Source organism: Canis lupus, chromosome 6, assembly GCF_011100685.1.
Source record: "Canis lupus familiaris isolate Mischka breed German Shepherd chromosome 6, alternate assembly UU_Cfam_GSD_1.0, whole genome shotgun sequence".
Taxonomy (NCBI): Eukaryota; Metazoa; Chordata; class Mammalia; order Carnivora; family Canidae; genus Canis; species Canis lupus.
The window spans coordinates 23,644,017-23,669,759 of record NC_049227.1 but is presented as its reverse complement, the minus strand read 5'-3'; the positions used below and the strand labels follow the sequence as shown (position 1 = coordinate 23,669,759).

The following is a 25,743-nucleotide window of genomic DNA, read 5'->3' as shown; positions in this document are numbered from 1 at the left end:
AAATCTACACCTTTATTTATTTCAGTAAGTTTAAATCCTTGAAGGGTACAGCATCACACGGATTCGGTGGCCAATGGCTTTACCAGGAAGGTTGCTTCTGAATTTGGTATGAACCATGCCACTGCTTCCATGAGCATGAGTTACTTTTCCCCAGATTACTCTGGTTTTGTCTGGTTTGCCACCAGGAGTTACTATGTTGTTCTTTGCTCTGTACACATAAGCACATTGCTTGCCTAGATAGAATTCAGTTTCATCTGGAGCATAAACACCTTTGATCTTAAGTGGAGCTGTGTGCTCCCTCTGGTTCTGGAGACCCCATTTATAGCCTGCAAAAATGGCCTTGGACCAAAGCCTTCCAGACATATTCGTCGTTTTAGGAGTCCTGTTTCCACCAGGCTGCACTTATTTGCACCCAAAGTTCAGGAACAGGAGCACTTCTCACCTCCACAGGCCCCAAGTTGGTGGAAAAAGCGCCCTCCTACATTCTTTTTTGTTATCCAAACTCTTCCATAAAGTCTGAACAGCTTTGTGTGATGGCGATAGGAGGAGATTAAGGACTAAGCAAAAACCAAGAATGATCTGATCTACATCTCCTTGCTGAGGCCACCCAAGGCACTTGTCTGCCTATGGCTTCTAAAAGTGATGTCTACTTTTCCTTCAGGGCTCCACTCAAATGTAATTTCTTCAGAAGAGCCTTCCTGAACAAGTTCCCCTGTGTCATCTCTTATTGCCTGCTACACTTCTCACTCGTGGCACACCTGGCAGTTTAAATGGTATGGAATAAAGACTATGTGAGAAATTTCCGTTCTCCCATTTCTCTCTGAAGCAGGCCTTTTTCCCAACCCCTAGCCCAATACTTGACACACAGTAAGAACTGAATAAATAGGGATCCCTGGGTGGTGCACAGAGGTTTGGCGCCTGCCTTTGGCCCAGGGTGTGATCCTGGAGACCCGGGATCAAATCCCACATCGGGCTCCCAGTGCATGGAGCCTGCTTCTCCCTCTGCCTGTGTCTCTGCCTCTCTCTCTCTGTGACTATCATAAAAAAAAAAAAAAAACTGAATAAATATTTGCCTTAAGAATGAATGTCCAGAAACCCTAAGCTTAAATCCTACCAGCTCTCTGGGAAAGAGATATTCTCTTTTTAAAATTTGGCAGAAAAGATCTAGATTAATATCTCATTGGGCTAAAGGGATGGAATATGTCCATTGGCCAGGTCTTGTCATGTGTCTACTCTTGGCCCCAGGTCAGTGGTGAGGGCTGTTCTCAGCAGCTGAGAATAGGGTGGTCTGGTTTCCTGAAGACAAAGCCAGATCTTCATGCAAAGAAGGGGAACTTCTGTTGGGCAGACACAAATTACAGAGGCTCAGAGGAGTTAAATACCATGTCCAAGGCCACAGAGCTATAAATGGTTAAGTAGTACAGTCCTTGTTGGTCTTTCTTTCTTTCTTTCTTTCTTTCTTTCTTTCTTTCTTTCTTTTTCTTTCTTTCTGTCTGTCTGACTTTGGACTTGGACAGAGTAGTTCAAACTTTGTTCCTGCCCTACTTTCCCACGGTCAGAATTTCAGGTGCAATTTTGTCTTGCCAAGAGCCAGTGGAGTTTTCCCAAGATGACTAAAGGAGCCAACACTTCAACCCAAAATATCTACTAGCTCTTGTATTTTCCAAAATTTGTAGCACAGAGGCCAAGGATAAAACACTGAATGATGGGTTTCTTCTTTTTTGTTTCTAAGATTTTGTTTACTTATTCATGAGAGAGAGAGAGAGAGAGAGAGAGAGAGAGAGAGGCAGAGACACAGGCAGTGGGAGAAGCAGGCGTCCTGCGGGGGAGCCCAATGCAGGACTTGATCCCAGGACCACGGGATCACAACCTGAGCTAAAGACAGATGCTCAACTGCTGAGCCATCCAGGCATCCTTCAATGATGGGTTTCAAGACCATTTATATTTTTCATTCTCCTCACCACCTGATGAGATGCCATCTGTACCTCACCCCCCTCCCCAAGCTGCATAAACGTGAACCTACTCCCTGCAGAGACCATAGCATCTGGTAAGCTGAAGGCCTTTGCTCTTCCAGGGGAATCTGAATTTTCAGGGACCTCAAAAACAGAGGAGTGAAAGCTTAGGGACAGAACACTTGAGGGGCCAGTCCATACCCAGACCTGGGTCAAATCCTGGCTCTGCCATATACTGTGTAACCTTGGAAAGTCCTTTAACCAGTCTCAGTCTCCCTGTGTATGAAGTGGGGATGGTAAGAGGGTTGGGATAGGAGTGAAAAGAGCTAATGCCTGTAAAGCAGTTACCACAGTGCCTTGTAGACTGAGTGCTCTATAAATATCAGCTCCTATTGCATCGCTTCAGAGGCATGTCAAAGCAGGCATTACAAATGACAGGTGGCTCTTGACCACAGAAAACATGTCCACAAGCTAGTGTTGTGCTGAGGGAGGTGGGAGGGGCGTTGAGCAACAGATAGGAGTCCATTCTTCCTAGGAAAAGTGTAAATATGCCTACATGCAAACCCAGATGTCATCATCTGTCTCTGTGTCTGTGTTTGCTGGGCCTTGCTTGAGCAAAGACTCAGAATGCCCTCCAGCTCCTGAAATGTAGATACCCCTTGCCAAGAGGAGCCACCTTAGAAACGCTTTGGGCCGGGGCAGGGGCACCTGGCTTGCTCAGTTGGAGGAGCCTGTGACTCTTGATCTTGGGGTCTTGGGTAAAAGCCCCATGTTGGGTGTAGAGATTACTTAAGTAAATAACGTTTAAAAATTTTTTCTTTTGGCAAATCTATCACTAAGAGTCTCAGTTTTATGATCTGTGAAATAGAGCTAATGCAACCTACCTTTCAGGGTTGGTGTGAAGATAGAATGAGATAAATGAGATAAATGAGATAAATCACTCAATAAGTATCACTTATTTTTATATTTGAAATACGAGTTGTAAAATCTCTAAAATTTTACTAGAAAAGTATCTGGAAGGATAGAATATCAACATTAATATATGTCAACTATGTATAATTAATATAATAAATAGAATTGATGCATATTAATATGTATTAATATTAATGTATCAATACTAATACATATTCTGTATTGTATTGATATATGATGTATTAATATTAATGCATACTAATATGTAATAATACTATTAGTAATAATACTAATATTAATACATACTAATTATATATAATATATTAATATAGCCTTTACTTTTTTTTAAAAGATTTTTTAAAATTTTTATTTATGATAGTCACAGAGAGAGAGAGAGAGAGAGAGAGAGAGGCAGAGAGAGAAGCAGGCTCCATGCACCGGGAGCCCGACGTGGGATTCGATCCCAGGTCTCCAGGATCACGCTCTGGGCCAAAGGCAGGCACCAAACCGCCGCACCACCCAGGGATCCCTGGGATCCCCTTTCCTTCTTTATACCTTTCCATATTTATCCATTCATTGCCCAGCTGTTTATTAAGCATCGAGCATGTGCCAAGCCCCGTGCTGAGAGTTAGGACTACGGCAATGTACTAGAACGGTAAGGAATGTCTAGAGGGCAATAATTACCCAAATGATTGCAATTGTTGTAAGTGCCTAAGTTTTTACAAAGCAGAAACCAGGACAAAAAAAAAGGCAGTTTCTGATAAAAATATTATAAGTTTACGCACGGAGACTTAATGAGCTGGATTTCTAGGGATTTTGGAAAGGACTTCTGGGCTTGCCCACGGGGAGGGCGCCCTCTTGGCAGGTGGGTGCTAGGCCCGCCCCTCGCATTAGGTGCGAGCGAGGCGCGGCTTCTGCGCTGGAGCCCGGAGCCCCGCCCGGCGGCTGCAGGACCGCCCACGGCCACCAGGGGGCGGCCACGGGAGCGCCGCGCGGTGCGCCCGCGGGCCCGGAGCCCCGCCCCTGCCCGCGGCTCGAGCCCCTGCCGCTGCCCCAGCCGAGCCCCGCTCTCGCCGGGATCCGAGGCCGGACGCCGCACGCCGCACGCCGAGCTGCCCCGGCTCCGCCGACTGTCGCCTGCGCCCCGCCCCTGGCACGCGTCCCCCGCGCCCCGGGATCTCTCGGACCGCCGCGCGCGGCCCCCTCTGCGTCTCCGGAGCGCCTGCCGGTGCGCCCCGCTCGCTGCTCCCCGGCACTCTCGGGGGGCCAGCCCGCCCTGCACCCTGGAGCACCGGGCCGCCAGCCTCTGCCAACTCCTCTGGATCCTCGCGGCCGTGCGCAGCGGCGGCAGCGCCTGTCCGCCCGAGGGAGGTGGGTGCGGGCGCGGGCGGGGACCGGGAGCCGGGAGCCGGAGCCGGGAGCCGGGAGCCCGCGTGCAGGCCCGGCGCGCCCCTGTGCACCCGCGCTCCGCGCGCAGGGGGTCGGGCGTGGGAGTGGAGCGGAGGCGGCGCAGATGGAGCGGGGGGCGCTGCTCCTCGGGTTTCAACTCCTGGCGGCCGTTTGCCTCTGTGAAGGGGTGTGGGGGGGGGGGTCCCGCAGATGAACGGCCGTGTCTGCTCGGAGAGCGCTTGGCGCACTGTTGACTGGGAGAGGCAGTGTGGGGGCCTCCGCCCAGGGCTCCTCGGAACCCGCGCAGGGTGCGGGCAGCGCTGCCTTCCTGCCTCCCCCGGGGCCCAGAGCCGCATCCCCTGCCCTCCCCCCACCCCCCGCCCTCGAATTCCTGGAACCTCGAGGACAGTGTAGACGCGCCCCTGCTGCATTGTTGGCTGCGGGAGGGGGTCTGGGTGTTGGCAGGCTCCGCGGACACGTGCGCCGAGGGCCGGGCATTGATAGGCGAGTGGTGGCGCGGAGGTGGAGGCCTCCCGGGTAAGTCCCGGCCTAGATCTGTCTGCCCCGGTGGAGGATTGCGGGGAGCCAGCCTAGCTGCGTCCCCAGGTTGACAGATGGGCTGTGGGCACACTCTGGCTTCTCGGCCCTGCCTTGGGGCCACAACGTCAGCCAGGAAGTTGAGTGCCATCGCCCATTCCTCTGATTTTACAGAGGAGGAAACCGAGGCCCAAGGTTGTCCAGCAGCTAATATGCAAAGCTCATGGAGCCTGCAGGTGTAGAGCAAGCAGGTGGGAGCCGGTGGTGCCCTCTGTGTGGATGTGTGTGGAGGGGGGAGGTTCCCAGGGAGGCTTCCTGGAGGAGGTGATATTTGAGCTGATCTGGAAAGGACGCCAGTGGAAGGAGGTAGGGGTTAGAGATAGCGTATGTGCACATGCATTCCTTTGTTCCTGTATTGACAAATATGATAAACCTCCTTGATGATGTGAATTCAGGTGTAACATAGTTGGGATTGCCATCTGGGATTGCCATCCGTCTCTTTTGACTTCCCTTCTCAAAGAGGGGTGTGTGTGCAGGGCCCCCAAGTTCATATATTATGCAAGTGTTGGGGAGGCAGGAAGTCAGGGCCTGATGATCACTTGAAATGGTCTCAGATTACATAGGATTAATCGTGTCCGTTCTATGACTTACAGTTTCTCTCTTCTGTGCTGTTGGGGGACAGAACACTACTTTTTGACTAAGGATATAGCCCTGACTTTATTTTAACCCATTTTTAATGTACCATGTGGCAGAGATGGCAGTGAGTCGCCTATGGTCGCCTATATGCACATTCTCCTCTTCCCGAGGTATGTCCTGGCTGAGTTTCCCAGGTGCCCTTACCGTTTGGTGGCCTACGTGATTGCGTTTTGGCTGATGGAACGTGAGCAGAAATAGCCTGTGCCCCTCTCAAGTTTAACCCTAAAAACCTCCCTCTCCTCTTTCTACATTTACCAGTGGATTGGGAGGGCTGGGAGTGGGGGGCAGGGGGCGGAGCTACCAGCACAAAGGAGCCTGAGCCCCCAAGTGACCTTGGAGCAAACCCCCCCCTTTCTGCCTCCCCTGAAGTCCCTGGTTCCATGTCTGCTGAAGAGAATGGGGTCCAGTAAGCTCTTTGGAAGGTCTGGGGCTGTGCATGGGGTTTGTTGGCTGTGGCCTTCCCCTCCGGGTGATCTGGCTGGGCCATTCCACTGTGGAAGGGTGTCTTTAGGCCTTTTTTCTCACACTGGTTGGATTCTCCAAATACATCTTGTCCAGTTTGGGGCAGAATTGGTGGCCAGCTGCCAGGACACTGAGAACAGTGTGGAAGAAAGCTGAATGTCAACAGCAGAAACTTAGATTTGTTTAAGCCCCTTCTCTAGAAGGTTACTCATTCTTATCCACTTCTTAAAGCTGAAGCAGAAAAAAATCAATGATCAGGACTATATCCAAAGTAATACCGGCTGGCTGGACTGATTAAAAAATAAAAGTTTCTGTGTTGGAGAGACCAGTTCTGCTGACCAAGAAGCTGCAGACTATTGCCTTAGTGAACTGAGAAACTGAGAATGTTCTAGAAAGTGATTATGGTGACCACCATGGATGGAAGCAACTTGGATTTTTTTAAGATTTTATTAATTTGTTTGTGATAGAGCACACAAGCTGGGAGGGAGGGGCAGAGGGAGAAGCAGACTCGGCCGCTAAGCAGGGAGCCTGATGTGGGGTTCGATCTCAGGACCCTGGGATTATGACCTGAGCCGAAGGCAGACGCTTAACTGACTGAGCCACCCAGGGGCCCTGAGGCTTGGATTTTTAAATGTTGCTGGATTAAACCCTTGTAGTCAAGGCTGATGGGCATAAGCAAGAAGGCTTCCAACCAAGGAAGGCGTGAGTCATTAACCTGCTAGTAATAAAGTAGGAGATGACCGTCTCTTGGTCCCCAAAGTCCCAGGAGCATTTCAAATGGCTAAAAAGTCAGAGCATGGAGTGTTCAGTTCTTCAGCTCTGACATTTTTCTAGACCTAGCAAGGACTCCGCAGGGAGTGCCTGGAAAGCAGGTGGCTCAGCTGCAGAGAATTTCTCTAGGCCATTGGTTCTCCAACTTTATGGCACATCAGAACCACCTGGTGAGCTTGTTTAAACACAGATTGCTGGGCCCACCTCCAGAGCTTAATTCACTGGGCCTGGAGTGAGGCAAGAGAATTTGCGCATTTAACAAGTTCCCAGGTGTGGCCCTGCTGTGAGTGGTCCCATGACCACGCTTTTAGAAGAACTGTTTTAGCAAGTGATGGCTGAGTGAAAGCCCTGATTCAGCCCACATTGGCTTCACACCCACCTCCCCCACTTTCTAGCCATGTGATTTGGGGCAGGTCACTTAACCTCTCTGTTACCTCGGTTCCCTATTCTGTAGGATGAAGCTGATAGTGCCTACCTCCTGGGATTCAGGGGAGGCTTCTTGGAGGAGGTGACATCTAAACTGAGACCTCAAGAATGAGCAGACTTGGCCAGGGGATGGGTAGGGAGGGCAGGCCAGGGTGTGTGCCAGGCAGAGGGCACAGGGAGTGTGAAGCCCAGGGAGCTGAGAGGAGCTATGGCATAAGTGCTTTGTAAGTGATCCTGAAATGCTGTGAATCTGTTCTGGGCTACATGTCTTAGGGCAGGATTGCAGTTGAGGGAGACCTGGCCAGGGTGTGGAAAATGGGCTGCCGGGAGGCCCACATTCCATTGGCCCCAATGAGGTCACATGGCCCCACCTAGGCACACAGGATTCTGGGAAATGTAGTCCGTGGCAGGGCAGGGCAGCATAAAGCCCTGGTGGAGAGCTAGCTGTCTATGCCACAGTAGCTTTTTCTGACCCTTGGCTACCTCTCTTATCTCTTCTCCACTTTGCTTTGTTGGAAGAGTGAATTTTACAGATGAGGAAGCTGAGGTTCAATTTGCCCAATGTCACTCAGGTACTAGTGGCAGAGACAGGCCTTTTTTTTTTTTTTTTTAATTTATTTTTTATTGGTGTTCAATTTACTAACATACAGAATAACCCCCAGTGCCCGTCACCCATTCACTCCCACCCCCCGCCCTCCTCCCCTTCTACCACCCCTAGTTCGTTTCCCAGAGTTAGCAGTCTTTACGTTCTGTCTCCCTTTCTGATATTTCCCACACATTTCTTCTCCCTTCCCTTATATTCCCTTTCACTATTATTTATATTCCCCAAATGAATGAGAACATATAATGTTTGTCCTTCTCCGACTGACTTACTTCACTCAGCATAATACCCTCCAGTTCCATCCACGTTGAAGCAAATGGTGGGTATTTGTCATTTCTAATGGCTGAGTAATATTCCATTGTATACATAAACCACATCTTCTTTATCCATTCATCTTTCGATGGACACCGAGGCTCCTTCCACAGTTTGGCTATCGTGGCCATTGCTGCTATAAACATCGGGGTGCAGGTGTCCCGGCGTTTCACTGCATCTGTATCTTTGGGGTAAATCCCCAACAGTGCAATTGCTGGGTCGTAGGGCAGGTCTATTTTTAACTCTTTGAGGAACCTCCACACAGTTTTCCAGAGTGGCTGCACCAGTTCACATTCCCACCAACAGTGTAAGAGGGTTCCCTTTTCTCCACATCCCCTCCAACATTTGTTGTTTCCTGCCTTGTTAATTTGCCCCATTCTCACTGGTGTGAGGTGGTATCTCATTGTGGTTTTCATTTGTATTTCCCTAATGGCCAGTGATGCAGAGCATTTTCTCATGTGCGTGTTGGCCATGAGAGACAGGCCTTAAACCCAGATCTGGGGGATCCCTGGGTGGCCCAGCGGTTTAGCGCCTGCCTTTGGCCCAGGGCACGATCCTGGAGTTCCGGGATCGAGTCCCACGTCAGGCTCCTGGCATGGAACCTGCTTCTCCCTCCTCCTGTGTCTCTGCCTCTGTCTTTCTCTCTGTCTCTCTATGTCTATCACGAATAAATAAAGAAATCTTAAAAAAAAGAAAAAAACCAGATCTGTTTGTCCCAAAAGCCTGATGGGCAGATATAGTCTGAGTGCTTTTTTGAGGGCCACTCCATGATCTAGGCTTTCCCTGCTCAGGATCTCAGCTGTGTCTCAGGCTAACACCCCGATGCCTTATAATTATAATGGGATACTCCCTCCACTCCACGCTTGCAATGCCCATGATATGAGCAGAATTGCCAACTTTTCTCTAGTTACTCACTCATGCAACATGCATTTATGGAGAACTTGGTGTGTGCCAGGCATTGTGCTCTTGGGAGCTAGAGAGGAATAAAACACGGCCCCTTTTGTTCCAGATGCTCACATGGTCTGGCCACCGAAAGGCTGTGTAAACACAGAGTTCTCCTGAGAAGTGAGACATGCTGTATCCCTGGCCTGACCTGCAGGAGTACAGAGTGTCCTGGGTACATGAGAAGGGTGCCCAGCAAATGATTAAAAATTAAAAATCAGACTCTTGTGCATCTTGTAAATTGAAGCTATAATTACAATATTTTGTGCTTTGTCTTCTAAAGTGTATTTTTCTGATTTTTTTTAAAACAATAAAATTGTCTTTGCTCCATGACAGTTTTATATGCACAAAGCACAGTGTACTGCAGTGACATTTTTATGAGCCTCAGCAGAGCAAATGTTGACTGAGCTCCTTGGGTTCAGCTGGGGGTTGCTGTCTCTCATAGGTGAGCTAATTTCTCCAATCAAAAGAATGGTATGCCCGGAGATTTGCTTTTAAGGAAGAGAGGAAGGAGAGTAGGTCAGGGAAGTCTCCTAGCACTTCCTCCAGAATCTTTCTTTTTTTAAGATTTTATTTATTTATTCATGAGAGACACAGAGAGGGAGAGGCAGAGACACAGGCAGAGGGAGAAGCAGGCTCCATGCAGGGAGCCCGACGTGGGACGATCCCAGGACTCCAGGATCAGGCCCTGGGCTGAGGGCAGCGCTAAACTGCTGAGCCACCTGGGCTGCCCCCTCCAGAATCATTTTAAAGCACAGTCTCTTGGCACCGTTAACATTCTGAGCTAAATAATTAATTCTGTGTTGGGGGCCTGTCCTGCATGGTAGGATGTTTAGCAGCATCTTTGGCGTCTATTAACTAGAGGCCAGCTATACTCTGAGAGTTGTGACAACCAAAAATGTCTCCAGACATTTGCCAAGTGTCCCCTGAAGGGCAACATTGTTCTAGACTACATCTGTTTCCTATCGCTACTATAACAAATCACCACAAACTTGGTGACTTAAAACAACACAAATTTCTTATGGTTCTGGCTTCTGAAATTCAAAAGTAAAAGTGTCAGCAGGGCTGAGTTCCTTCTGCGGACTCAAGGAGAAATCTGTTTCCCTGCACTTTCCAGCTTCTAGGGGCTGCCTGCCTTCCTTGGCTGTGGCCCCATGCTCCATCTTCAAAGCCAACTGCATAGTATCTTCCAATTTTCTCTGTGACCCCTGCTTCCATTGTCACATTTCTTTAGCTCTGGCCTTCCTACACCCTTTTTATATAAGAACCCTTGTGATTGTATAGGGCTCACTGGATTTTCCAGGAGAATCTCCCCATCTCAAGATCCTGAACTTAATCACACCTGTGGAGTTACTTTTGTCATGTAAGGGAACATAATTCACAGGGCCTGGGTTTTAGGATGTGGACATCTTTTGGAGGGCCAGTGTGCTCACATAGAATGTTTGGCCTTGGGGCAGCTGGGTGGCTTAGTGGTTGAGTATCTGCCTTCGGCTCAGGTCATGATCCCGGGGTCCTGGGATCGAGTCCCGCATGAGGTTCCCAATGGGGAGCCTGCTTCTTCCTCTGCCTATGTCTCTGCCTCTCTTTGTGTGTCCTTTATGAATAAATAAAATCTTTTTTAAAAAAAAGAATATTTGGCTTCTGGGTGTAATGGAAATGCTTATGGAGAGCCTGGCAGGAGTGAAGTGACTTAGGGAGTGGGGCATAGGAGTTGGTCAGAGCACAATAACAGCTGGTACTTTTGAGTGCCAGTTCTCTGTCAGGTGCCACATGCCTGCTCCCACTGACTCCTCACACGGCTCCAGATATGGGTATTGTCCTCTGTTTCATGGATGAGGACACCACCCAGGGAGGACTTTCTGGAGGGAGCAGAAATTTGAGCTGGATTCTGAAGGGAACCAAGGGGCTTAGCAATAGGGAAGAGAGGCTTTTCAGAAAGAGGGTCCTCTGTGGTGCGCAAGCAGGAAGCTAAGAGCTTGGTGGTGAATGGTGACTGGTTCTTGGGCAGCGCAGGTGGGGATAAGATGCAAGGAGGTGGCAGGTGGGCATGGACATCTATAAATCAGTCCTTTTATTCTGACATAAACTCTATTATTTCCACAGTGTTTTAAATAAACATTTCTTTTTCTTTCCTTTTTTTAAGATTTATGTGGCATCTGCATGGCTCACTCGGTTAAGTGTCTGCCTTCCACTCAGACACTTCCACTGAAGTGGCCTTCACTGCCTTCCACTGCCTTCCCCATGATCTTGGGGTCCTGGGATTGAGCCCCAAATCAAGCTCTCCACTCAGTGCTTCTCCCTCTGCCTCTGTCCCTCCCCCTGCTCATGCTCGCTCTCTCGCTCACTCTCAAATAAATAAAATCTTTAAAATAAATAAAAGATTTATTTTAGAAAGCGTGCGAATGTGCATGCACACACACGCGCCAGTACAAATGGGGGGATGGGGGTAGAGACAGAATGCCTTGATTCCACAACCCCAAGATCATGACCTGAGCTGAAACCAAGTGTACAACACCCAACCAACCTAGCTACCCAGGCGCCCCTAAGTAAATGTTTCTTCATGAGCACCTACCATACGCCAGAGATAGAGACATTAATAAGACACTGACATAAGCTTGACTTGGTAACCTCTGATCCTGTACATTTGTTACTATCCCCACCCCCAGTAAATAAATAAAACGTAGTCTGGAGAGGTATTTGATTAGCACTGTGGAGCCCTGCTCAGTGCCAGGCACTGTGGGGGACAGACTCAAGGCGTGGCTTACCCTTAGAACAGAGTTTTGGCTCCTAACGGGGAGGCTGGGATTCAAAGTGGGCCCTGTGGTTGCAGAGCGCAGGCCCTTAGTCACTGTATTGGGCTTTGACTTGCTAATTTGTTTTTCATCAGCTTTATTGAGTGTAATTGACAAAAATTGTGCATACTTAAGGTGTACAACGTGATAATTTGACATAGATATGTATTGTGCCATGACTACCACAATCAACCTAATTAACATATCTGTCATTTCAACGTGTTAACATTTTTTATGTGTGTGAGAACAATTATGATCTATTCTCAGGGGGCACCTCAGTGACTCATTCAGTTAAGCGTCTGACTCTTGATTTCAGCTCAGCTCATGATCTTGGGGTCACGAGATCGACCTCTATATGGGGCATCCAGCATGGAGTCTGCTTAAAATTCTCTCTCTCTCAAATAAATAAAATCTTGAAAAGAAAAAAAAGATCTATTCTCGGGGTGCCTGGCTGGCTCATTCGGAACAGCATGGGACTCTTGATCTTGGAGTCTTGAGTTTGAGCAGCAGGTGTAGAGACATTTAAAAGAACTTTTTTAAAAAAAGGTCTATTAGTGAATTTCAGGTATACAATAGAGTATTATTAACTATAATCACTATGCTGTACTGTACTTTACATCCCAGGACTTACTCATCTTGCACAACTGAAACTTTGTACCCTTTGACCAACATCTTCCTATTTCCTCCACCTCCCAAGCCCCTGTGAACAACCACCATCCTACTCTCTGTTTTTATGACTTGAGGTTTGTTTTTTGTTTTTTTTTCAATTCTTCATAGAAGTGAGATCATAAAATGTTTGTCTTTCTGTGTCTGGCTTATTTCACTGAACATAATGTTCTCCAGGTTCGTTCATGTTTTTGCAAATGACAGAATGAATAACATTCCATTGTATATATACACCAGATTTTCATTATCCGTTCATCCATCTCTTAGGTTGTTTCCATATCTTGACTATTGTAAATTAATGCTGCAGTGAACATGGGAGTGCAGATATCTCTTCCAAGATAGGTTTTTCTTTCTGGTTTGAAGAAAACTGAGAACTCAAGCTCGAGCCTAAGATACTGTTGAAACAAGCCGGGTACAGCCCCGGACAGGCTGCCCCTGCTCACTTCTCCTCCCCATCACAAAGCAGGCTGTCAGTTTCTTCACCCAGGAGCTCCAGTCATTGCCAGATGAGCGTGTCTGTGTCGAGTGCTTAGCATGGGACCTGGGATACCAGAAGCTGTCTACATGTGTCACTTATCTGCCTTATTTCAGTACAAATTACTCATCTTTGAGGTCAGTAGGAGCAAAAGTATCTTCTGCTTTCTTATCACTCATTTGCAGCACAAAAGCCACATCTTTCCTTCTCTCTCACGGTGAGATGAACTCTTACTCAGCTGTGAGAAACCATAGCTCCTTCTGCTTGGTGGAATAAGAGGTTCTTGGCGTGAGATCTAAAGGAACCAGGAGAAACCTGCCAGTCTGGGGGTGGTGGGGTGCAGAAAGGAAGTGGGATGTTCGAAGGAAGCTCAAATCTCATTTATCAAACACCAGGGAATCAATAGATGAGGACTCAAATAGATGAAATAAGAAATAGCAGAGAAGCCACATTTAGAGATGTGGCAATATCTACCTAAACTAACATCTAGAATAATTAGAAGTGGCTGCCTCTGGAGGTGGGAAGCAGGGCCGCTCGTGTCCTGTTGCAAGTGCTGTTCACTAAAGTTGAGGAGTATCCAACCTGTATGATCATACATGGTGGCCTTGGTAGGAAAGGCGTATTCTTTGTAACTGTGTGATTTACTTTTTATTTTATTTTTTTAGATTGCATCTATTTGAGAGAGAGAGAGAGAGAGAGATAACATGAGTGGGGGTGGGGAGGAGCAGAGAGAGAGGGAGAAGCAGACTCCCTGCTGAGCAGGGAGTCTGATGTGGGGCTTGATCCCAGGACCCTGAGATCATGATCAGAGTGGATCATGACCAGATGCTCAACCAGCTGAGCCACCCAGGCGCCCCTGTGTGTTTTAATAATATTTTTTTTAATTATAAGAAATACTATGCCATTGCTCTACGTCCTGGCTGGGTTTTAAGCTTCATATCGGGGGTGCCTGGGTGGCTCAGGTGTTTAAGCATCTGCCTTCGGCTCAGGTCGTGATCCCAGGGTCCTGGGATCAAGCCCCGCATCAGCTCCCTGCTCACAGGGGAGTTTGCTTCTCTCTCTCCCTCTGCCCATCCCCCACCACCTTTTCCATGCTTGCTCTGTCATTCTCTCAAATAAATAAATAAAATCTTAAAAAATAATAATAAACTTCATATCACAGGTGAGAAAAAACTATGTACAACCAAACAAGTCCTCCCTGCCCTGCCTCCAAAGGGTAATTCAGAAGTCTAGGTGGGTACTTCGGCCTCAGGCATGTTTGGATTCAGGGTCTCAAATGACATCATCACTCTTCATTTTTTTCTTCATCTCTTGTTCTACTTTCCACCAAACCTTTGTTCTCTGGCGGCCTCAGCCCATCTCGGATTCGCGTCCTACAGGAAAGGATGCTCTGCCCTTCTGGGGTCTCAGGCCCAAGCGCGGGCTAACCTGGGGTTGCGCCCGATTGGCTAGCTGGAGTCACATGCTCCCCTTTGAGCCAATCACCGTGGCCGGCCGTGATTGGCTTAGGCCGGGGTCATGTGACACACCCGGTTACCCCGCCAACCGCGGAAGCTGGGCGTGGGGGAGAGGCAGATCCCCGAGCAGGAGCAGGAGCTGAAGTAGGTGCGAGATGCAAGGTGGCACCTAAGTCACCCTGTTCGCCGTGGGGCAGCTGAGGACGTGGTTCTGCCGTGCTGGGCGCATAGTAATGTGTGCACTGGCCCGCGCAGCGTGGACCATATGGGATCCAGGGTGCTGGCTCCTGGGAGTGGCGGGCAGGAGATTGTAGTTCATTTCTGCAGCTGACGAGGCAGCTCGAGGCAGCTCGGAGCGGGGGAGGGGAGCCCCGAGGAGGACCAGCACTCAGTGTGGCTTGGGCCACAGGCCTTGACCTAGACATGCTTTCTGCCCCAGCCACTGCCAGAGGAACCTTTTATAGCAAGACCCAGTAAAAGCAGTGGTTCCTTGGCCAGAGCCTGAAATAGCCTGTTCCCCCAGGACCCCTGAAGAAGCTTGGCTTGGCTGCTGACCAGGTATCCAGGTTACCAGCATGGCTGGGACCCAAGGCCCAGTCCCCCCTTATTTATGATCGTAAAAATGATGGTGATAAGAATAGCTCTGTGTCATTGTGCTTGCTCTGTGCTAGCGCTGTAATGGGGTGGGTACAACCCTGATTATAACCAGGAAGCTGAGACTTGATGGGGATCCTTAAGTGGCCCAGTGGTTTAGCACCTGCCTTTGGCCCAGGGCGTGATCCTGGAGTCTTGGGATCAAGTCCCTCATTGGGCTCCCTGCATGGAGCCTGCTTCTCCCTCTGCCTGTGTCTCTGCCTCTCTCTCTCTCTCTCTCTCTCGCTCTCTCTTTCTCTCTGTCTCTCATGAATAAATAAATAAAATATTTAAAAACAACAACAACAACAAGGAAGCTGAGACTTGAGAGGTGATGTCACACTTGAACTTGGGTCTGACTCAGAGCTCCGTGGAGCTGCCTCTCCATACAAACATTTTCCCAGGGTGTGTCAGGGATTGGGAAGGGAAGATGAGGATTTCTTTTTTTTTTTTTTTTTAATTTTTAAAAATTATTTATTTATTTATTCATGACAGAAAGAGACAGGCAGGCAGAGAGAGTAGCAGGCTCCCTGCAGGAAGCCCAACGTGGGACTCGATCCTGGGTCTCCAGGATCACACCCCGGGCTGAAGGCAGCGCTAAACTGCTGGGCCACCCGGGCTGCCCAAGATGTGGATTTCTAAGTGAGAGCAGAAGAAGCCTTCTAGAGAATTCTGATGTCTTGGGAGCTGGGGTCCTGCTCCTGGTGGTAAGCTTTTCGCTGACAGGAGCAGACCTCTGTAGGCTAAAGGAAGTCCAGGTCAGGTGGAGATTCCTGGGAGGTCGGGGTCTTGGCTGGTGTTGGAACACACATCGAGGGGCAAAGTTATGGGCCAGTGAGGGCTCCTTGCCTGCCTAGGGGAATCCAACATCTCCAGGGCTTCCTGGGCAAATGTGGGAGTTAGCTGACAAGTATGGGCTCTGGCTTGAGGTGACAGTTTTCCCAGGCTGATCCTACCCAGGTATTGACTTCTCATTAAGAGATGTGCTGTGACTTTTTGTGGGAGAGACAATATTACTGGACCAGTTAGAATTAGCAAGTAGTAAAGGAAAAAAAGAAAATTTCAGTAGATTATGTAAGTTTAGATAGCAAAGTCTGAAGATTGTGAGTCCCCCTGATATAAGATTATGCTGCCCCAGGCTCCTTCCGTCTCATAGCTCTGCCATCCACAGCATATGGTTTCCTCTTCCTGGTTAAAAATAGCTGCTTGAGTTCCAGCCATCATACCTCTGTTCCAGCCAGCCGGAAAAAGGAAGACTCCAAAAGGGCACATTCCCTCCCTTTAAAAACTCGTCCCTAATGTTGAAAACAGCCTTTCTGTTTATATCCCGTTGGCCAGAATTTGGTTACGTGGTCACACTTAACTGCAAAGCAATCTAGGAAGTGTAGACCTTATTTTGAGTGGCCATGTGCTTAGCCAAAAACCAGCAGTTGTTATTAAGAAGGAGAGAATAGCTGTTGGGGGACAGTTAGCAGGCGCTGCCACAGCTGCCTTAAGAGCAAGTTTATGGCAACGGAAAAACCATAAAACAGCTCCTGCTCAATCAGTTCTAGATTGAGTGCCTGCTGAGTACAAGGCGCTGTGACAGGCAGGCTCACAGCTGCTTGTCTGAAGCTCCTTTTGTTTCCCTTGTGAACTGGCTGTGGAACCTCAAGCCACTGCCGCACTCAGCTCCCCCCACAAATGGGGGAGTTGGTGAGATGAATTAATTTAGTCCACATCACCAGTAGCACAGCTTGGGTTTGTACTCGAGTACAGGTTCCTAACTATACTGCCTCTGCCGAGCACCATCCCAGCCCCCAGAGGCCAGTGACCTGCCTTTGTCAGCAGAGGTTCTGGCCCAGGGCTGAGCAGGGCAGAGTAAGCACTGGGGCTGGGAGTGGCCGGGAAGCAGGGAGAAGTGGGCCCAGGGCCCAGGCAGTTTTTGGTAACAAGCAGGGTCAGGTGGCTCAGGCATTGGCTCCAGCCCATGACTGTGTCTTGCCCACGGGATAAGAAACAAGCTTTGCAGTTGACACCTAGAGCTGTGATTTTCAAGAAATCACTGTGGGTGGTTCATTAAAGAAACAGAATGAAAAGAAAGTAAAGCAAAACAAAAGTGAGTAGAAAATAGAGTGCATTGTACAAAGTAAAGCTAAGTACAGATTCCCAAAACTTTAATTTACATTTTGTGTGTATCGAATAGTTAGGATAGAAATAGTTAGGATAGAAACTTTAATTTACATTTTGTGTGTATTGAATAGTTAATAGGATAGTTAGGACTGCTGTAATAACTGTTTTTTTTTTTAAGAAATATTTATTTATTCATGAAAGACACACAGAGAGGCAGAGACACAGGCAGAGGGAGAAGCAGGCTCCATGCAAGGAGCCCGATACGGGACTTGATCCCAGGACCCCGGGATCAAGACCTGAGCCGAAGGCAGAAGCTCAACCACTGAGCCACCCAGGCGTCCCCTTTTTTTTTTTTTTTTTTTTAAATATTTTTGTAATAACTGTTAAGAAAGAGCCAGAACCTCCTAGAAGGCTGCCTGCAGATGGAAAGAGCTGATAAGAATAAAGGGAATTATTGCCTTGATCTGAAAATGTTTTAAAATTGTTTTCACTTATTTATTCTTTTATACTGAAAGCAGTCCAGCTCTGTAAAAAGTGAAAACAGTATAGAAGTGTGCAAAGTTCTTAAAAGTTCCCTCCACCCCCAGCTGCCAGCTTCCACTGCCACTGCTCATCCCAATGTTGGTAGAACTCCCGGGGGTCCCTGAGGGAAGCTTTAATGCATCTACAAATGTCCTTTTTCTTTTCTTTTCTTTTCTTTTCTTTTCTTTTCTTTTCTTTTCTTTTCTTTTCTTTTCTTTTCTTTTCTTTTCTTTTCTTTTCTTTTCTTTTCTTTTCTTTTCTTTTCTTTTCTTCTTTTCAAGTAGGCTTCACTCCCAATGTGGGGCTCCAACTCATGATCTCGAGATCAAGAGTCGCATGCTCTACCAACTGAGCCAGCCAGGCCCCCTTTCCTTTAACAAAAGTAGGATTACCATAATATACTTCCTGTTCTGCAACTTGCTATCTATCTATCTATCTATCTATCTATCTATCTATTTATTTATTTTTTAAGATTTTTATTTATCCATGAGAGACAGAGGCAGAGACACAAGCAGAGGGAGAAGCAGGCTCCCTGCAGGGGAGCCTGATGCAGGACTCAGTCCCAGGACCCCAGGATCACGACGTGAGCTGAAAGCAGACACTCAACCACTCAGCCACCCAGGCGCCTCCGCAACTTGCTTTTTAAATTTAACAGTTTTCAGAGTGCTTAGCTGGCTCAGTCAGTAGAACAAGTGACTTCATCTTGGGGCTGTCAGTTTGAGCCCCACATTGGGTGTAGAGATTATGTAAAAATAAAATCTTAAAAAACAAAATTTCACAGTTTTTCTTAGCTTTTTTTTTTAAACTGAAGCTATATTGAAATATAATTCACAAACTGTACAGTCCATCCATTTAAAGTGTACAATTTGGGGTGCCTGGGTGGCTCAGTCAGATAAGCGTCTACCTTCTGCTCAGGTCATGATCTTGGGGTCCTGGGATCAAGCCCCACATCTATCTCTCTGCTCAGCAGGGAGTCTGCTGCTTCCTCTCCTTCTGTAATCTCTCTCACTCTTGCTTTCTCTCAAATAAAATCTTTAAAAAGGTGTACAGTCCAGTGGGTTTTAGCATATTGGCAGTCATACAACCAACACCAGTTTGAGAACATTTTGGCCAACTCCAAAGAAACCCATTAGCAATACTCATTCCCTCCTCTATGTCTCCCCTTCCCCATCCTTAGGCAATCACTCACATATCTTCTCTCTATATAGATGTACCTTTTCTGGATATTTCCTATAAATGGAATCATTCAATATGGGGTCTTTTGTGGTTATTCTTTTACTTAGCCTGATGCTTTTAAGGTTCATTTAAGTGTTGGGTTCTTCACTCCTTTCTGTGGCTGCATAGCATTCCCTTGTGTGGATACATTTTGTTTATCCATTCATTAGTTGCTGGATACTTAGGTTGTTTCCCCTTTTAGCTATTATGAATAATACTTCTGTGAACATAAGTATACAAGGTTTTATGTGGATGTTTTCATTTCTTTTGGCTGTATACCCAGGAGTGGAATTATATTGTAATTCTGTGGTTAACTTTCTGAGGAAACAAGTGCCAGACTATTTTCCAAAGTGGTTGCACCATTTCACATTCCTACCAACAGTGTATGAGGGTTTCAGTATCTCTGTACCATGCCAACATTTGTTATTTTCTCATTTTTTAAAAAAATTATATCCATCCCAGTGGGTGTGGTTTTTTTAAAAAATTTTTTTATTTGTTTATGATAGTCACACACACACAGAGAGAGAGGCAGAGACACAGGCAGAGGGAGAAGCAGGCTCCATGCACCGGAAGCCTGACGTGGGATTCGATCCCGGGTCTCCAGGATCTTGCCCTGGGCCAAAGGCAGGTGCCAAACCACTGCGCCACCTGGGGATCCCCAGTGGGTGTGGTTTTGACTTGCATTTCCCTACTGACCAATGATGCTGAGCATTTTTCAAGTGTTTATTGGTCATGAGTATATCTTCTCTAGAAAATGTCTGTTCAAGTCCATTCAAGCCCTTTGCCCATTTTTTAATTTAGGTTGTCATTTTATTGTTAAGTTGTCTATGTTCTTTATAGACTTATAAAGAACTCCTCTCTTGATTTGTGAAGGTTTACTCGTTCTCTCGTCTCTCGTTGCTATCTCGGTGATTTGATTTGTGAAGGTTTACTCGTTCTCTCGTTCTCTCGTTGCTATCTCGGTGTCCTTTGAAGCACCAGTGTTTAGTTTTGGTGGTGCTTAATTTATCTTGTTCTTTTGTTGCTTGTGTTTTTGGTATCATATCCTTTTTTTTAAGATTTTATTTATTCATGAGAGACACAGATAGAGATAGAGATGGGGGGTGGGGTCGGCGGGAGAGGCAGAGATACAGGCAGAGGGAGAAGCAAGCTCCATGCAGGGAGCCTGATGTGGAACTTGATCCCAGGACTCCAGGATCACGCCCTGGGCCAGGGGCAGGCGCTAAATCGCTGAGCCACCCAGGGATCCCCATATCTTTTTTTTCTTTTAAAGATTTTATTTATTTATTCATGAGAAACAGAGAGAGAGAGAGGCAGAGACACAGGCAGAGGGAGAAGCAGCCTCCCTGTGGGGAGCCCGATATGGGACTTGATCTTGGGACTCTGGAATCACTCCCTGAGCCAAAGGCAGACGCTCAATCACTGAGCTACCCAGGCATGTGTGTCTCTCTCTCTCTCTTTTTATTTTTTAAAGATTTTATTTATTCATGAGAGACACACAGAGGGAGGCAGAGACATAGGCAGAGGGAGAAGCAGGGTCCTCGCAGGGAGCCCAATGTGGGACTCTATCCATGGACTGGGATCATGCCCTGATTCAAAGGCAGATGCTCAAGTGCTGAGCCACCCAGGCGTCCCTGGTATCATTTCTAAGAAGGCTTTGCTTGACCCACATTAGAAAGATTTTCTCCTATGTTCTTTTCTTTTCTCTTTCTTTCTTTCTTTCTTTCTTTCTTTTTTCTTTCTTCCTTTCTTTTCTTTTCTTTTCTTTTCTTTTTTCTCTTTCTTTCTTTCTTTCTTTCTCTCTCTCTCTCTCTCTCTCTCTCGAAGATTTTATTTATTTGAGAGCGAGAGCAAGCAGGGGGAGGGAGAGGGACAAGCAGACTCTGTAGTAAGCATGGAGTCTGACATGGGGCTGGATCTCAGGACCCCGAGACCATGACCTTAACTGAAATCAAGAGTTGGACACCTAAACAACTGAGCCATCCCGGTGCCCCTCCTGTTACTTTCTAAGAGTTAGGTAATATTTTAGCCTTTATATTTAAGTCTTTGATTAGTTATTTTTGTGACTAGGGTAAGGAAGGGGTTCAACTTTATTCTTTTGCCTCTTATATATTCGCTTGTCCCATACCATGTGTTGAAAAGATTATTCTTTCTCCATTGAATTGTCTTGGTGCCCTTGTCATAATCAATGGCTGTAAACGTCAGGGTTTATTTATTGACTCTCAAATATATTCCATTGATCTGTGTCTATCCTTATGCCAAAACCCACTATCTTAATTATTGCAGCTTCGTAGCAAGTTTTGAATTCAGGAAGTATGACTCCTTCAACTTTGTTCCTCTTTTTTCAAGACTATTTTGGCTATTTTGGGTCCCTTGAATTTTCATATGAACTTAGGACCTGGCTTGTTAATTTCTTCAAAGAAGCCGTTAGAATTTTGATAGTGATTGGTTTGAGTCTATAAATCAATTTGGGGAGTATTGCCATCTTAGTAGTATTAAATCTTCTAATCTCTGAACACAGAATATCATCCCTTTTTTTTTAGATCTTTTTTTTTTAAGAGTTTATTTATTCATGAGAGGCGCACACACACACACACACACACACACACACACACACACAGGGGTGGGGGGCAGAAACACAGGCAGAGGGAGAAGCAGGCTCCATGCAGGAAGCCTGACGTGGGACTCAATACCACATTTCCAGGATCACACCCTGGGCTGAAGGCAGTGCTAAACCGCTGAGCCACCTGGGCTGCTTTTTATTTTTTATTTTTTTAGATCTTTAATTCTTTCACCAGGTTTTGTTTTTCAGTGGACTAGTCATGGACTTCTTTTTTTTTTTTTTTAATTTATTTATTTATGATAGTCACACACAGAGAGAGAGAGAGGCAGAGACACAGGCAGAGGGAGAAGCAGGCTCCATGCACCGGGAGCCCGATGTGGGATTCGATCCCGGGTCTCCAGGATCGCGCCCTGGGCCAAAGGCAGGCGCCAAACCGCTGTGCCACCCAGGGATCCCTGGACTTCTTTTATTAAATTTAGTCCCAAGTATTTTATTATTTTGATGTTCTTTTTTTTAAAGATTTATTTATTTATTCATGATAGACATAGAGAGAAAGAGGCAGAGACACAGGAGGAGGGAGAAGCAGGCTCCATGCACCGGGAGCCCGACGTGGGATTCGATCCCGGGTCTCCAGGATCGCGCCCTGGGCCAAAGGTAGGCGCCAAACCGCTGCGCCACCCAGGGATCCCCAATTTTGATGTTCTTTATAGATGGATTTATTTTCTTAATTTCATCTTTGAATTTTTTACTGCTACCATATAGAAATAGTACTGACTTTAGTATTCTATAATCTTGCTGAACTTTTTCTTCACTCTTTGTATATCTGTATATCTAGAGCTTCCCCTGTCTTTGTAATAGGCACACAACAGTGTATGGTATTGAAAGCTGTCGTTAATTTAACAAACCTCCACTGATGGACATTGTGGGCTGTTAGCATTTCTTTCTTTCTTTCCTTTTTTCCTTTCTTTTCTTTCTTTTCTTTCCTGTTATTGATCATGCTAAAGAGAACATTCTTTGGCCACTCAACCATTCTAGGAGTATGTATTGAGCACCCACTCTGTGCCAGGCACTCTTTGAGGCACTGGGGTTATAGACAATAAAAAAGTAAATGAGGTTTCAGCTTAGGAACATCTCTGTGTAGAGTATAAAACAGAGAGATGTGCTAGGGAGTGCCTAGATGTGCATTTGGGAGGAATTCTTTGAATTCAGGAGCCAGAGAAGATTTTTCTAAGAGGGAACTTTTGAGCCAGGATCCAACTGATGAGAAAGAACCCACTGTTGGAAGGTTAGGGAGATTGTTCCAGTCACAGGGAATAGCAAATACAAAACCCTGGGGTGGAAATGGGCTGGCTCCCTCTGCTCACCAAACAGAAAGCAAGCCAGGGGGCCTGGAGAGCTGCCAAGGCCAGAGGAGAAGTGGGCAGGAACCAGACCAAGGCCGGCTTTTTGGCCTTACAAGCCATTTGCATTTTATTAATAATGTGGAGAGAAGCTGCAGGAGGGTGTTAAGCAGCGGAATGACTTGATCTACTCTGTATTCTAAAAAGATCACCCCAGTTGCTTAAGAAGCATTTATTTTCCCTGCCTTATTTCAAACACTGAGTTCTTCAAAGTGGAATTACTGGGTCGACGGGTTTGTACATTTAAAATGTTCTAGATGCTGCGTGCCAAGTGCCTCCCCAAAAGATAGCTGTACTTTTCACTCCGAGGATGCCAGCTCTTTTTGTCACCAGGGCCATTCAGGGTGAGGTGCACAGTGAGCTCCCCCCACCCTTTCCCTGGGCTTCGGCATCCATTGTCTTGCTTCTCTTGTAGGACCCACAGCGCTGCATTTGCTCTACAATTCTGGCTGTACTGCCCACAGCTTGGGTAACACGGGCCTCCTGGGAACATGGCAGACGAAGACCTCATTTTCCGCCTGGAAGGTGTTGATGGTGGCCAGACCTCCCAGGCTGGTCATGACGGTGAGTCCGAGGCAGACAGCGACGATGAGGAAGGTTACTTCATCTGCCCCATCACTGATGATCCCAGGTCACACCAGGATGTCAATTCCAAGGTTAATAACTACTACAGCAACCTAACAAAGAGTGAGCAGTATGGCTCCAGTGGGTCCCCGGCAAGCTCCTTCCATTTTAAGGTGAGTGGACCAACCCATCCCACCCCAGCCCGCCTGCTGCAAGAGATGGGGAGTTGGGGGATCAATGGTTGGGGTCTTGCCCCCAACAGTGGACAGCACTCTAAATCCCAGATTGGGGGATATGCCTATTAAACGGGGAGGATTTTGTTAGCTTAAAACAAGTTTCGTTACTTTAGAGTGGTGTTTTGTTTTGTTTTGTTTTGTTTTTTTAAAGATTTTTTAAAGATTTTATTTATTTATTTGTCAGCAAGAGAGCACAAGCAAAAAAAAACAAAAAAATTTTTAAAAAAATTATAAAAAAAAAAAAAAAGAGCACAAGCAAGGGGGAGTGGCAGGCAGAGGGAGGAGACTCCTCGCAGAGCAGGGAGCCCGATGCTGGACTCAGTCCCAGGACCTGGAACTCGATCCCATGACCCCGAGATCATGACCTGAACCGAAGGCAAATGCTTAACTGCCTGAACCACCCAGGTGCCCCTAGAGTGGTGTTTTTGAAATAGCTGCTCAGGACCCACTACTGGGTTTTGAAAACATTGACTTCTAAAAAAATGCAACAGAACAGAATAGGTTAGGAAATATTGGAGAGCACTGAAAATTGTAAAGATCTTATTTTTTGGAACATATACTCACACATGTTCACATACGTAAATGTGATGACCTAGTTGGTTGTTGACATCTGAGTTCTAATCATGTAAATATTTGTATTTCCCCCCTGATGTATGTGTGTGTGGGTCCAGGGACGTGATTAAAAAATAACACTGCTTGGAGTTGGACATCCTTCTGGATTGAGGAAAGGGTACTTATTTTGTTAGGGATTTGTGTTCCTACCACGATAAAGCTGGTAAAAAGGAGAGGAGGAAAGATGAACATTACTGGGCTTTTGTATAATAACTGGTGATGAAAAAATTTCATTTATTTAGTTTAGTAATCTCTTTGCCCAACATGGGCTCAAACTCATAACCCCGAGATCAAGAGTCATGTGCTCTTCCAACTGAGCCAATCGGACACCCTGAAAAAATTTTGAATGCAACAATGTTATCCTGATTTAATTTAATGCCCACCAACAGAAGGTATCTGTTAGTGCTGTAAGCAAAATGCGCATCACCACTTTGGGATTTGGAATTGGAGCCATTCTTCTCTAACTTCAGAATCAATCTATTTTTAGAAAATTAATAATTCTAGTTCTTGGACAGTTGGGTATTTACTTCCTGTCAGGGCTGGAGTTCTAACTGAAGTCCCTGTGGGGCAGGCGGCTCTAGAAACAGCCTGGCGGGTCCCCTCTGAGATTGGGGGCCCCTGCAGGGTCAGCTTGTGGCTTGCCCCACTTTGCCGACCTCAGCCAGCCTCCGAAACTCACACTCAGCCCCACGGAGGGCAGTGTGGGAAGGACTGGGGAGCAGCCCAGTGCTTCTGTCTGTTTGCTGTGGGCCAGGGAGGCTTGGGGAGACAGAGATCCCTGAGATATCCTGTACCTGGTTTGAGGGGACCCAGGTGCCAGCAGAGGGCTCAGGGTTGAAGGGCTCAAGAAACAGACACCAGCTCACACCAGCTCAAGGGAAGAAGTGGTATTTATTATAACAGTCCAGGAATGTTTCTTGGGACCCAGGGGAAGAAACTGTGTCTGGTCTCTCAGGGGATGAGTCTAGGAACCGGAAGGCAGGAGGACTGTCTCTCTTTACCTGTCCTTCATTCTTCTCTGCCTCAGTCTAGCTAGCAGGAAAGTGGACCCCTACTGCCCCAGTGCCCCCTTATTACAGTTGGAGCCACATGCAAATACAGATTTGACCCCTCCAACCCAGTCGCTGGGGGTGAATATCTGGTTGGCCCAGCCTGGATCAGGCATTCTCTGTCTGACCCAGTCATTTCTGACCCAGGCCATGAGATTGAGGGAGTGGGGGGCGGTGTCCCAGAAGAGGGACTGCTTCCAGGGAAGGAGGATCCTGGTGGCCTCCTAGTCGGGGGGTCAGACCTCATAGCTTCTTGTCCAGAGAAACCATGAGCCTGGTGGGGGCTTTTTGGAAGACATTGAGAGGGCCCAGGAGCTAAAGAGTCTCAGGTACGGATGGCCAGCCCCTGACCACAAAATGTGACTACAGTGAAGCCTTTAAAGGAAGTGCAGACTGAGTCTGCCATTGAATGGGGGTTTGTCTGCACCTGTGGCTTGAGGATGTGAG

At 47.1% G+C, this 25,743-nt stretch overlaps 1 protein-coding gene and 1 pseudogene across 7 annotated transcripts in view; one reads left to right on the top strand and one right to left on the bottom strand.

Annotated features, from left to right (window-relative positions):
* Positions 1-30: 30 nt before the first annotated feature.
* Positions 31-363, bottom strand: LOC100685664 (annotated as a pseudogene).
* Positions 364-4,040: 3,677 nt separating this feature from the next.
* Positions 4,041-25,743, top strand: part of EEF2K (eukaryotic elongation factor 2 kinase) — a 65,421-nt gene continuing 43,718 nt past the window's right edge. Inside the window, exons 1-2 of one of the 7 annotated variants that reach the window (XM_038540082.1) lie at positions 4,041-4,235; positions 23,251-23,572. In XM_038540082.1, the coding sequence (XP_038396010.1) occupies positions 23,327-23,572 (246 nt within the window). In that variant the 5' untranslated portion in view covers positions 4,041-4,235; positions 23,251-23,326. Of the gene's footprint in view, positions 4,236-4,803; positions 5,042-14,451; positions 14,539-22,027; positions 22,090-23,250; positions 23,573-25,743 lie in introns of those variants that run through there. The other 6 variants (XM_038540081.1, XM_038540076.1, XM_038540077.1 and 3 more) reach the window with 6 other exon arrangements.